Below are 11,834 nucleotides of genomic sequence, written 5' to 3' on the forward strand. Positions count from 1 at the left end.
ATAACTTCTTGTGTCCAGATCAGCTGAAATGTCTTCATCTTTAGTACACTGAAGTAGTCGTTTGGCACCAAATATGCTATTAGTTACAGAGTTAGGCAGCAGGGAGAAGGTTAAACATGCAGCGCGGGTCTGTAGATTTGAAGAGTCAGACTCACCACCAGCGATACAGTTCTCAGTGGGCAGTGCGTCACACATGATTGACAGCCACTCCATGTCCAACATCCGGCCGCAGGTTCCTACAACCTCCCGACACAGCGAGCGGCACGGCAGTCTGGGGAAATACAGACAACAAGGTTTGAAAAGAAGCGACCATTCTGTAAAGAAAACATTTGTTTCCATTCTTCTTTTGGACTGTTTTTGCCAAAAATGTCAGCGAACCCTGAAAACAATAATATTATTGATTGGTGTGACTGTATCTATCTATCTATAGATATAGCCAGATATGCACAGTACATGAATTATATGCTGTGCATACTTAGATACAGTCACTCCAATTAAGTTTTCGCTTAAATTCTGTAAGATATTGTTTTTGTTAATTTTGTTTGTCTGTTTGTTTGTTTGTACCAACCTGACTCTCTCCGGAGTGCACTCCTGGAAGAGCAGTGCACAGGTGAGGAACTCCATGTCAGGATGGCAGTCGGACAGGAAGTTGAGACCCGTGAAGACTCCCGGCGCGACCGCCAGCGCCATGTCCTGGTCCGGGATGCCGAACACGTTCGGGAAGCGAGTCGCAGAGTAAGGCATGGCCTGGCAGCGGTCAAACTGGATAGGCTCACATTGTAGTACTGAAGGAGAGGAAATGAAAACATAACTGCTATTACTAAGAACGGAGACTATAATTTTGAAGCTTCAGGTTTGGAATGCTGAAGACACCAGTGGGTTGCAGAGTAAGGCATGGCCTGGCAGCGGTCAAATTGGATAGATTCACACTGCAGAACTGGAGGAACAAGTTTCAAAACAATTATGTTTCCAAAGACAGTATATTACGGAGAAAATACAGCCTACACTTCAATTTTGTGGATGACATTTTCTTGATCTGAAGACCTTTTCTTGATGAGATGCAAATGTTGAAGGAAAGTATTTTGTTGAATCAAAATTGTTCAACTTTGCAAAAGGTCCTTTTCATGACTCTGTAACAGATATTGACAATTAGTATTACTTATCTTATTCAGTTTGCATCTTATCTTTAAGATGCAATAAGATTAAATGATGCTATTGAAGTTTAGAAAGTTGCCTCCATAATTTAAAATGACCGGTGACACAGGAATACCAGACTGACCTGGACTTGTACAGTCGTGATCGGGCAGCGCGTTACAGACGACGTTGATCCACTCAAACCCAGCCATGGCCAGGATCTGGCCTCCGCACGTCGCCACTACGTCCTGGCAGAACGATCGGCATGGCAACCTGGGAAGTACACAAAAATAAACAATGATTACACCGAGGGGTCACCAAAGCCAATTGGAGGTCCTGTGCCAGAAAGGAACATCAGGGAGAGAGATGTCTGCAGCCCCCATGCATCAGCAGTTGATGCCAGCGGATGATAGATTGATTGGAGTGACACAGACAAAACAAGCTGCTAGGGGCCCAAACCTACATTGTACACCACTTCTTTATTACATCACAAGCTATCTGCCACCCAAAAATCAAGACTAAAAAACGTCCAGGTCAAAAGATACAAAAAGTTCTGTTGCAGTACCAAGGTCACATACCAGGGGGCCAAAGATCAACCTTGAACTTCGGCTTCACAACACCTGCCCACATACCAAATATCATCGTAATCCATCCAGAGGTTCTTGAGTTACATGTATGCTGACTACAGTAGTGCGGAAACACAAACAGACAGACAGACAAACAGACAGACAGACAGACACACCCAAAATTATAGCTCCATAAAGATCAAATTTGGTTTTCACTATTATTGGATTATCATCACTTAAAGATAAAGCAACTTCAGCACATTTTATGACGAAACATTCTGTAACTTATAATTATAAAAAGATATAATAGCTTATAGTCATTGACATCCGTGTGGACAAAAGACTTTCTTCTCCGGAAATCTGTTTTCCTGTTGATCTTTCAGTTATTTCTTTGAATCCTAAAGCCAACAATTAAGTTTGTGTGGCCTCATGCTCATGTTGATCTTTCAGTATATTATCACAATGTGCTTTTTTAAGTCTAAGAAGTATGTTTTGTCTTCAAGACCCACCCGATGCCTTGCGAGCACTCTGGGAAAAAGAGCGAGCAGACGAAGGAGTTAAGGGGTCCTCAAAGACGACTGATTTTCTAGACTATACTACGATCTAAGAACTATGTTTTTTTGTCTTGAAGACGTACCTGACGTCTCCTTGCGAGCACTCCGGGAAGAACAGCGAGCAGACGAGGGAGTCCAGGGCGGGGTGACAGCGGGACAGTTGGAGCATGTCGAGCGCCTCGAACAAGGCGGGCGCCGCCGCTAGCGAGAACTCCTGAAGGGGAAAGCCCAGCGCGTTCGGAAACCTCGTGTGGGAGTACGGCAAGGCGGAGCAGCGACCGTAACGGACTGGCTCACAAACTGGGGAAATACAGAAAATAATGTTATTATAATAAACATTGGTAAATGCAGTAATATGTACTGCTGCTAGGGGGCGCCCCTGCACTAGGAAGCCCAGTGCGTTGGGGAACCTGGTGTGGAAGTATAGCAGGGCAGAGCAGCGACCATAACGGACTGGCTCACAAACTGGGGGAAATACAGAACATAGAAATCAGAGTTAAAATGCATAGTACATTATGCAAATGCATCAAGCCACAACTGATAAGTATATTTTGTAATTCTTTAACAGTTATAGTGAAGTGGGGACCATAACGGACTGACTCAAATACAGAACCTATCAGAATTAAGACGCATTACATGAAGAAATTTTGCATTTGAAATGAGAGTAGCTACACCGTCACATATCTCTATCTCTAACACAGTGTAAGCATAACGTCAACTGAACTGCAGCAAACTCTCATGCAGTGAAATACTGCCAAAATATAAATCTAAGGATTATAAACTCTAGAGAGACTAACCAGTGTGGTTGGACGGTCGTGTCTGGTTGTGCATAGATGACATGTCGGGTACAGCAGACATATTGTAGGGAGCTGAAAATAACAAAAACATAAAGAGTCAGCATAATGTCCACTTTAAGAGATCTACTCATAGAAAGTAGTATAAAGTTATCTTTTTTTAAATGCCGTAAATTTCTTACATATATTCAGTATAATTGCAAACGGAGCCGAGTTATGCTTTCTTTTCAACAAATCGCCATTTAGATCTGCTTTGTACTACAATATAATATACCACATTTTCAATTATGCTGTCTCCTGCATTCTATGATGGGAGTTTCATTAGACCTATGCTTTATGTTGAGCATGGTGATGGTCTCTGTCAGCGGTGCTGAAATTGTTGTAGTGATAACAGTATTCCATCGATGACTAACCAAGCCAAACATTACTGCATCTCCAGCAAAAATTGAAGTCTTTGAGGTGTTTCATATATATATATATATATTCGCGGTGCCACCAAAACACTATACATTGTTTTTTTAAAGAAAGGAGCTAATAATTTTACAAAATTAACTGAACTAGAGCATAACAATCGTCATCAGGAAACATTACTGATTTTACGAACAAAGGTAACTCTCACCAGGGGCATAACAGTCGTCATCAGGAAAGACATAGCAGGCGAGGGAGAGGAACTCTAGCTCAGGCCCCCACAGGTTTAAGAAGTTAATGATTTTGCTAACTAAGTTAACTAACCATGTGCATAACAGTTGTCATCAGGGAAGACGTAGCAGGCGAGGGAGACAAACCATATCTAAGTTCTCCCACAGGTTTAATGAGTTAATGATTTCGTTAACTAAGTGAACTAACCTGGAGCGTAACAGTCAGTGTAAGGAAAGATTTAATGATTTAATGTTCTTTCCTAACTTAACTTACCTGGAGTGTAATAGTGTCAGGGAAAACTAATGAGTTAAAAAACTTAAACTTAAGGAGTTAATGATTTTGCTAACTAAGTTAACTAACCTGGAGCGTAACAGTCATTGTCAGGAAAGACATAGCAGGCGAGGGAGAGGAACTCCAGCTCAGCCCCCCCCACGGGTTTAACAAGTTAATGATTTTGCTAACTAAGTTAACTAACCTGGAGCGTAACAGTCGTAATCAGGAAAGACATAGCAGGCGAGGGAGAGGAACTCTAGCTCAGGCCCCCACAGGTTTAAGAAGTAAATGATTTTGCTAACTAAGTTAACTAACCTGGAGCGTAGCAGTCGTTATCAGGAAAGACGTAGCAGGCGAGGGAGAGGAACTCAAGCTCAGCCCCCCCACAAGTTTACCGAGTTAATGATTTTGCTAACTAAGTTAACTAACCTGGGGCGTAACAGTCGTCATCAGGAAAGACGTAGCAGGCGAGGGAGAGGAACTCTAGCTCAGGCCCCCACAGGTTTAAGAAGTTAATGATTTTGCTAACCAAGTTAACTAACCTGGAGCGTAACAGTCAGTGTAAGGAAAGATTTAATGATTTAATGTTCTTTCCTAACTTAACTTACCTGGAGTGTAATAGTGTCAGGGAAAACTAATGAGTTAAAAAACTTAAACTTAAGGAGTTAATGATTTTGCTAACTAAGTTAACTAACCTGGAGCGTAACAGTCATTGTCAGGAAAGACATAGCAGGCGAGGGAGAGGAACTCCAGCTCAGCCCCCCCCACGGGTTTAACAAGTTAATGATTTTGCTAACTAAGTTAACTAACCTGGAGCGTAGCAGTCGTTGTCAGGGAAGACATAGCAGACGAGGGTGAGGAACTCTAGCTCAGGCCCCCTACACAAGGTTGATGAGTTAATGATTTTGCTAACTAAGTTAACTAACCTGGAGCGTAACAGTCGTAATCAGGAAAGACATAGCAGGCGAGGGAGAGGAACTCAAGCTCAGGTCCCCCACAGGTTTAAGGAGTAAATGATTTTGCTAACTAAGTTAACTAACCTGGAGCGTAGCAGTCGTTATCAGGAAAGACGTAGCAGGCGAGGGAGAGGAACTCAAGCTCAGCCCCCCCACAAGTTTACAGAGTTAATGATTTTGCTAACTAAGTTAACTAACCTGGGGCGTAACAGTCGTCATCAGGAAAGACGTAGCAGGCGAGGGAGAGGAACTCTAGCTCAGGCCCCCACAGGTTTAAGAAGTTAATGATTTTGCTAACCAAGTTAACTAACCTGGAGCGTAACAGTCAGTGTAAGGAAAGATTTAATGATTTAATGTTCTTTCCTAACTTAACTTACCTGGAGCGTAATAGTGTCAGGGAAAACTTAATGAGTTAAAAAACTTAAACTTAAGGAGTTAATGATTTTGCTAACTAAGTTAACTAACCTGGAGCGTAACAGTCGTAATCGGGGAAGATGTAGCAGGCCAGGGAGAGAAATTCCAGGTCAGGTCCACCACAGGTAGCGATCACCTCCTGGCAGAAGGAGCGACACGGCATCCTAGGGAACAAAAACAAACAAAAGATTTAGAAACATGTCCTCAATCTTCTAACACGGTGTTCAATTGTTTGTTAGTTCATCCCTTGTAGTGACTAGTGGCACATATGGCAGCAAGTTTCCTCTCTGATTCTGTAGTAAGCTATATGTGTAGCAGCCCAAACCAAAATGACCCCGGGAATTTATCCGGGGTCTCCAAGTTAGCAACTAATTGGAACCAGGAGCTCTACTATGAGTCTGTTACCAGTTGAGCTATGGGGACATCCCTCAAAGACAAGGTGCATCGGAAACTGGTTACTGGTGGATGATTTATTTTCCTTGTTCTTTAAAGTTGATTAAAATGTGCAAAGCCAAATACAATCAATACCTCTGATGACGTCACTAAGATTGAGGCCTTAAACCTTTTCTTGAGCTGCTTACCTGACTCCTTCAGGTGTGCACTGCTTGAAGGAGAGGGAGCAGAGGAGTTTATCCAGGTGAGGGTGACACCCGGTGACCTGCAGCACGTCCAGCAGACCCATGGCGGCAGGTGTGGCGATCAGGGCAAAGTTCTGACTCGGGAGGCCGAAGAAGTTTGGAAAGATGGTCTGGGCGTCTGGGACGAGGTTGCAGCGATCGTAGTGAACAGGTTCACATGCTGGAACAGTAAAAAAACAGAAAAATCATGATAAATGTTTGGTATATTGTATATTTCAATTTGTGATGATCAGAGCATAGTTCTGACTCGGGAGACTGAAGAAGTTCGGGAAGATGGTCTGGGCATCTGGGACGAGGTTACAGCGATCATACTGCACAGGTTCACATGCTGGAACAGTAAAAAAAACCCAGAAAAATCATGATAAATGTTTGGTATATTGTATATTTCAATTTGTGATGATCAGAGCGTAGTTCTGACTCGGGAGGCCGAAGAAGTTTGGGAAGATTGTCTGGGCGACTTGGATGAGGTTACAGCCGCTGCGGTCATAGTCACAGAAACAAATTTTATTTTATCTAATTTTATTTCATTTTAATTCATTCTATTTGTTCTGTTTATTATATTTACTCCATTTATTCTATTTCATTTCATATAATTTTATTTATAGAAAGGACAGGTTCACATGCTGAAGCAGCATAGAAACAGAAAAATCACTTTAAATGTTTTGTATATTAACTATATCTAGGCTAAATTCAATTTCTTTCGTTAACATTGTTGTTGTTGTTTTTTAAAGAAAATGATCCCTTACCAGTGTGGTTGTGAGGTGTTGCCTGGCCAGGTTTGCCTGAAACAGAACAATAGAATGTGATGTGAATGAGGTATAAGTTAGGCTGGTACATCAGCCCAAACAGCAGTTACAATGATCATTATAGTTAGTACCATCAGATACAGGTCTAGATGATTGCTTCAAAGCATTACAGACAACACACGACTACAGCAAGGCCTTTCAGACAAACATGTAAGACACACACACACACACACTCACACACACACACACACACACACACACACACACTCACTCACTCACACACGTGTAAAAACATATAGACATATAATAATGATGTTACCTCCAGATGATGACTCCCCACCGATACAGTTTGTGTCAGGCAGCGTGTTACAGACGACGGCGAGCCACGGCACGACCTCTGCGAGCGGCGACTCCTCCAGCCTGACCAGCCCGAGTACCGGCCCTCCGCACGACGTGATGATCTCCTCGCACAGCGATCGGCACGGAAACCTGGCCGGAAACAAGGGAAGAACCATCTAGATTACCACTCCGGGAGGTCAGGATGCTTGCAAAGGGATGAAATACAATTATGTTAGGACAATCAAATTTTATTATTAATTGAATCCATAAAGGCTCACAAGAGAGCAAGAATAGTGAACGGGCAATGGTCTCTAAGCAAGGGTGGCACTGGGAAAGGTTTTGGTCCCCTAACAGAGATTTTTGGGACTGCAGGGGCATTTTTGTTGGAGACTCATTTGATACAGTATTCACATGAATCCCTGCGGTTCACAAGAGGAGAAAAAGAGCGAACAAGTGATGGCCCCTACGTAAGGATGCAACTGGTTCCCCTAGCAGCATTTTTTGAACTGCAAGGGCGTTTTTGTTGGAGACTTTGTGGTTCTCACATAAATCCCTGTGGCTCACAAGAGAAGAACAGGGAACAGGCGATAGTCTCCAGACGGGGGGTGGCACTCGGACAGGTTTATTTTGGTTCCCCTAGTGGCCGTTTTAGGAACTGCAGGGATATTTTTGCTAGAGACTAATCGTGGTACTCATATGGATCCCTGCGGCTCACAAGAGGAGAAGAACAGGGAACAGGGGATGGTCTCTAGATGAGGGTGGCACTCAGACAGGTCTATTTTGGTTCTCCTAGTGGCTGTTTTAGAAACTACAGGGGTAATTGTGTTGGAGATTTTGTGGTACATGTACTTACATGAATCCCTGCGGCTCACAGGAGGAGAAGAAGAGCGAACAGGCGATAGTCTCGAGGCGAGGATGACACTCCGACAGCCCGATCATGTCCAGCACGTTCATGATGCCGTGAGCCGAGGCGATGGCAAAGTCCTGGTTGGGCTGCATCAGCAGGTTGGGGAACCGCGTGGTGGAGTAGGGCAGCGAGGAACATCGGTCATAACGCAGCGGCTGGCAGGCTGAAACAACAAAATAACACTGTGACTTTATTCAGATCCATAACTAGCTTGACATTTCAGAAATTCTTCCTTTGGTCTATGTATTTAAAACATCAACTTTTAGCACACTAAAGTAGCTGTTTGGCCCCCGATTCCCTATCGGTTACAGAGTTAGGCAGCAGGGAGAAGGTTAATACATCACATTACAGAACAATCATACATAACATACACTGTGACTTTACCTAGATCCACAACTAGCTTGGCATTTCAGCTATTCTTCCTCTGGTCTATACATCTAGTACATGAATACATCTCATAACAGAAAGGTTGACGTAACAGTACAATCATACATAAGATACAAAAAATACAGAACGATACCTGTGCTATTATAGGAGGCAGCCTCGCTCATGGGAGCTTCCGGGGCAGCTGTAGAAATGATAGAAAGGCAAGGTTAGAACATAAAAGAGTTTGTTTGTTTGTATTGCATACCCGGTAAACCGCATCAATGCGTAACACACCTTCTTCTTCATCTTCTCTACTGCTTAGCATTATATCTGAGATTATCAGCAGATACGCATGGGTTAGATACAACGCAAGTGCCCGGTACAGATAAAACAAGGGGAAAATATCAAAGGGGGAGGCGCTAAGGAACATATCAAATAACTGAATTTGTGTGTGAAAAGGACAGGACAAGTTAGTAAATGATTTTTTTTACATAACGTTATATACAAGAACGTGTTTAATTTCTCACCATAAAATAGTTGGATGTCTACCCAAAACATTGTCTGAAGAAGACTCTCTTACCGTACTTGGCGACGATGAGGTTTACCTTCTGCAAGTTCTCTACTGTATGCATGTATACTTGTCAAGCCTGGTACTTACGTGCAGCGATGCAGTTATCCTCAGGCAGTGCGTAGCAGGCCAACATGAGGAACTCCAGCTCGGTTGCATTCAGCGCCTGGATCACACAGGTGTGCAGGATCTGCTGACAAAACGATAGGCACGGCATCCTGGAACAACAACAAGAAAAAAAAAAAATTAACGGTTCTCAGTGGCAAATGTGCTAGATGTTGGCACATCGGCAACCAAATCCGTAGGGTGTTTTTGGCACCCAGTTCGACAGATTAGCCGAGTAGGCTCGGTGGGCGTCACTCCACCGTCCGGGAAGGTAGTGTAAATTAAAGTGCCTTTTCCAAGGGCACACCGTCGGGGCATGGTGAGTATAGAACTCGGGACCTACGGATTCCGAGTTCAACGCTCTAACCGTTACGCCACGCCGTCACACAACAACAACAAGAGGTTCAGAGTTAGTTTAGACATAAAGACATGAACATTTTAAACTAACTTGACTCTGTGAGAAGAATAATCAGAAAAGTCTTTAAAAAAAATCAAGACTTCTTGAGCAGAACTTAAGACGTGGAAGACTAAGGGAAAGTTCTAAGACAACTAAAGAATTGTTACTAACTTGTAAAGTGCTTACCAACAAGTTTTCGCCCACAGTTCAGGTTTTTAAGACATAAACTCAAAGTTTCAAGATGTAAATTCTTAAAAGATGTGTTCCTTATTACTTGACTCCTTGAGACGAAAATTTTGCGAAAGCCATGGCGTAGATGAGATGAAGGTGCGGGGAAAGGTTTAAGATGTAAAAATGTAAGGTTTTACTTACTTACGTAAAGTTACTAACTTGACTCCTTCAAAAAACTTAAAATATAAAAACTTAAGCCTTGTTCCTTACCTGACTCCCCAAGGAGAGCACTGGGTGAAGGCCAAGGCACAGAATTAGTACAAAAAAAGACGTGGGGAAAGGTTTAAGATGTAAAACCTATTAAGAAGAACACTCAGGAAACGTTTAAAGACGTAAGACCTAAGACTCCTTACTTGACTCCTTGAGACGAGCATTGTGGGAAGGCCATGGCACAGACGAAGGTGTCCAAGTGAGGATGGCAGCGAGACATCCCCAGGAGGTCGATGACCCCGAACACGTTAGGCACCACGCCATACGCCAGCTGGGGCGCGAAATCCCCCAGCATGCCCGGGAAACGCGTCTCCGAGTACGGCAGGACGGAACAGCGCTCGTACGGAACGGGAGTACATTCTGCAAAAAAAAACTGAAATTAAACCCAGACCAATTTTCTGTGGAAAAAGAATGAAGGTTGATTATCAAACAAAAGGAAAATTCTAAAGTTCTCCATTACAGGTGTTTTTGAAACAGTGTAATTTCATGCACTGGACATTTCCACAGTTTTCATGCTCAAGTCAAAAACTATTAGAGAATTTCCTTCACTAAGTTTTTTTTTCCATTATCACAACAGCGTAGTTTCTAGATCTGTGAGGTTCAGGTGCCTACATTGTGCCCACATTTCGATGTTTATATAGATTTTTTTCTCACAATGACCCAAGCATCAAGTCCTTTGAGTGTTCACTATAAAATCTGTCTGTACTATACACCTAATGTTACCTGAGTTGTTGTACAGGATCTGTCCTAGTCCTGTAGCCATAGCTGGGACGGGTGGGCTGGTTGGGGAAGCTGAAAAAAGGAGTTAACATCGAATCAATTCATAGATATGATGAGAAATTGTGTTGAGCAACAAAGTTTGAGCTAGATGGGGAAACAACCCAAATATCTATCTTTTATCTAATAAAACTTAATCCGCAAAACATCTGGGTAGCTGCTAATACAAGTTGTTGATTTTAAAGAGTACCCAGAAAACATAGAACATACTTTTAGGAAAAATGGTACATAAGTTACATTTTGGTCAATTTTGGGCACCCTGGTATGTGACCTTGGTACTGCAACAGAACTTTCTTGTATCTTTTGACCTGGATGTGCTATAGTCTTGATTTTTTGGTGGCAGATAGCTTGTAATAACTAAAGGAAGAAGTGGTGTAGGTTTTGGCCCCCTAGCAGCTTGCTCTGGAACTGTAGGGGCATTTTTTGAACATGAACTCACTTGGAGCGATGCAGTTTTCCTCGGGAAGGGCCAGACAGGCCATGGCGACCCAGGGGAGGGCCGCAGTGAGAGGGGTGTCAGCAAGCCCCACCAGTCCCATCACAGGGACTCCGCAGGACGTGATGACTTCTTCACACAGCGATCGGCATGGCAACCTGAAGGGTTATCAGGCAAATGAGACATTTTTAGTACATTTTCAGGCATTACTGTAGCATCAAACATTGTTTTCCATTACAGTTTTTAACTTGAAAATGCAAAGATGCAATCTTGGTTTCTGGAAAAACAGGCTGCCTACGCCTAAGGAAAAGAGCAGGCAGGCCCTCCTAAAGGTGCAAACAAACTGACATACAAGCAAGCAGGCACACTGACATCATGCCCTCAGGTTCACATGTGGGAAAGAACAGTGAGTAAAAAATGGCGTCTATGTCGGCACTGCGACCAGCATGTCCAGGACGGAGAACGAACACACACACACATGCACACACAAACAAACAAACAAATAAGGTACACTCACATCATGCCCTCAGCCTCACAGGTGGGAAAGAACAGCGAGCAGACGACGGCCTCCATGTCCGGGTGGCACTGGGACAGCCCCAGCATGTCCATGGCGGAGAACACGCCCGTTGCCGAGGCGATGGCGAAGTCCTGGTTGGGGTGCATGACGAGGTTGGGGAACCGGGTGTCGGAGTACGGCAGGGCGGAACACCGGCCGTACCGGATAGGGTGGCATTCTGTAGGAGAAACATGACGTGAATATGATGCTGTAAATGCAGAAATGTTT

The 11,834-nt window shown here is 43.5% G+C and overlaps 1 protein-coding gene across 1 annotated transcript in view; it reads right to left on the minus strand.

Moving 5' to 3' along the window:
- LOC136425205 (uncharacterized) overlaps positions 1 to 11,781 on the minus strand; it is a 39,451-nt gene extending 27,670 nt beyond the window's left edge. Inside the window, exons 1-16 of the mRNA XM_066414001.1 lie at positions 11,568 to 11,781; positions 11,054 to 11,208; positions 10,561 to 10,629; positions 9,981 to 10,197; positions 8,985 to 9,112; positions 8,481 to 8,528; positions 7,907 to 8,123; positions 7,034 to 7,203; positions 6,715 to 6,750; positions 5,912 to 6,128; positions 5,382 to 5,494; positions 3,052 to 3,123; positions 2,338 to 2,554; positions 1,280 to 1,407; positions 569 to 785; positions 156 to 271 (exon numbers count right to left, since the gene is read on the minus strand). Of these exons, the coding sequence (XP_066270098.1) occupies positions 156 to 271; positions 569 to 785; positions 1,280 to 1,407; positions 2,338 to 2,554; positions 3,052 to 3,123; positions 5,382 to 5,494; positions 5,912 to 6,128; positions 6,715 to 6,750; positions 7,034 to 7,203; positions 7,907 to 8,123; positions 8,481 to 8,528; positions 8,985 to 9,112; positions 9,981 to 10,197; positions 10,561 to 10,629; positions 11,054 to 11,208; positions 11,568 to 11,713 (2,266 nt within the window). The 5' untranslated portion in view covers positions 11,714 to 11,781. The remainder of the gene's footprint in view (positions 1 to 155; positions 272 to 568; positions 786 to 1,279; positions 1,408 to 2,337; positions 2,555 to 3,051; positions 3,124 to 5,381; positions 5,495 to 5,911; positions 6,129 to 6,714; positions 6,751 to 7,033; positions 7,204 to 7,906; positions 8,124 to 8,480; positions 8,529 to 8,984; positions 9,113 to 9,980; positions 10,198 to 10,560; positions 10,630 to 11,053; positions 11,209 to 11,567) is intronic.
- Between the last annotated feature and the right edge of the window lie 53 nt (positions 11,782 to 11,834).

This window comes from Branchiostoma lanceolatum, chromosome 19 (genome assembly GCF_035083965.1).
Source record: "Branchiostoma lanceolatum isolate klBraLanc5 chromosome 19, klBraLanc5.hap2, whole genome shotgun sequence".
Taxonomy (NCBI): Eukaryota; Metazoa; Chordata; class Leptocardii; order Amphioxiformes; family Branchiostomatidae; genus Branchiostoma; species Branchiostoma lanceolatum.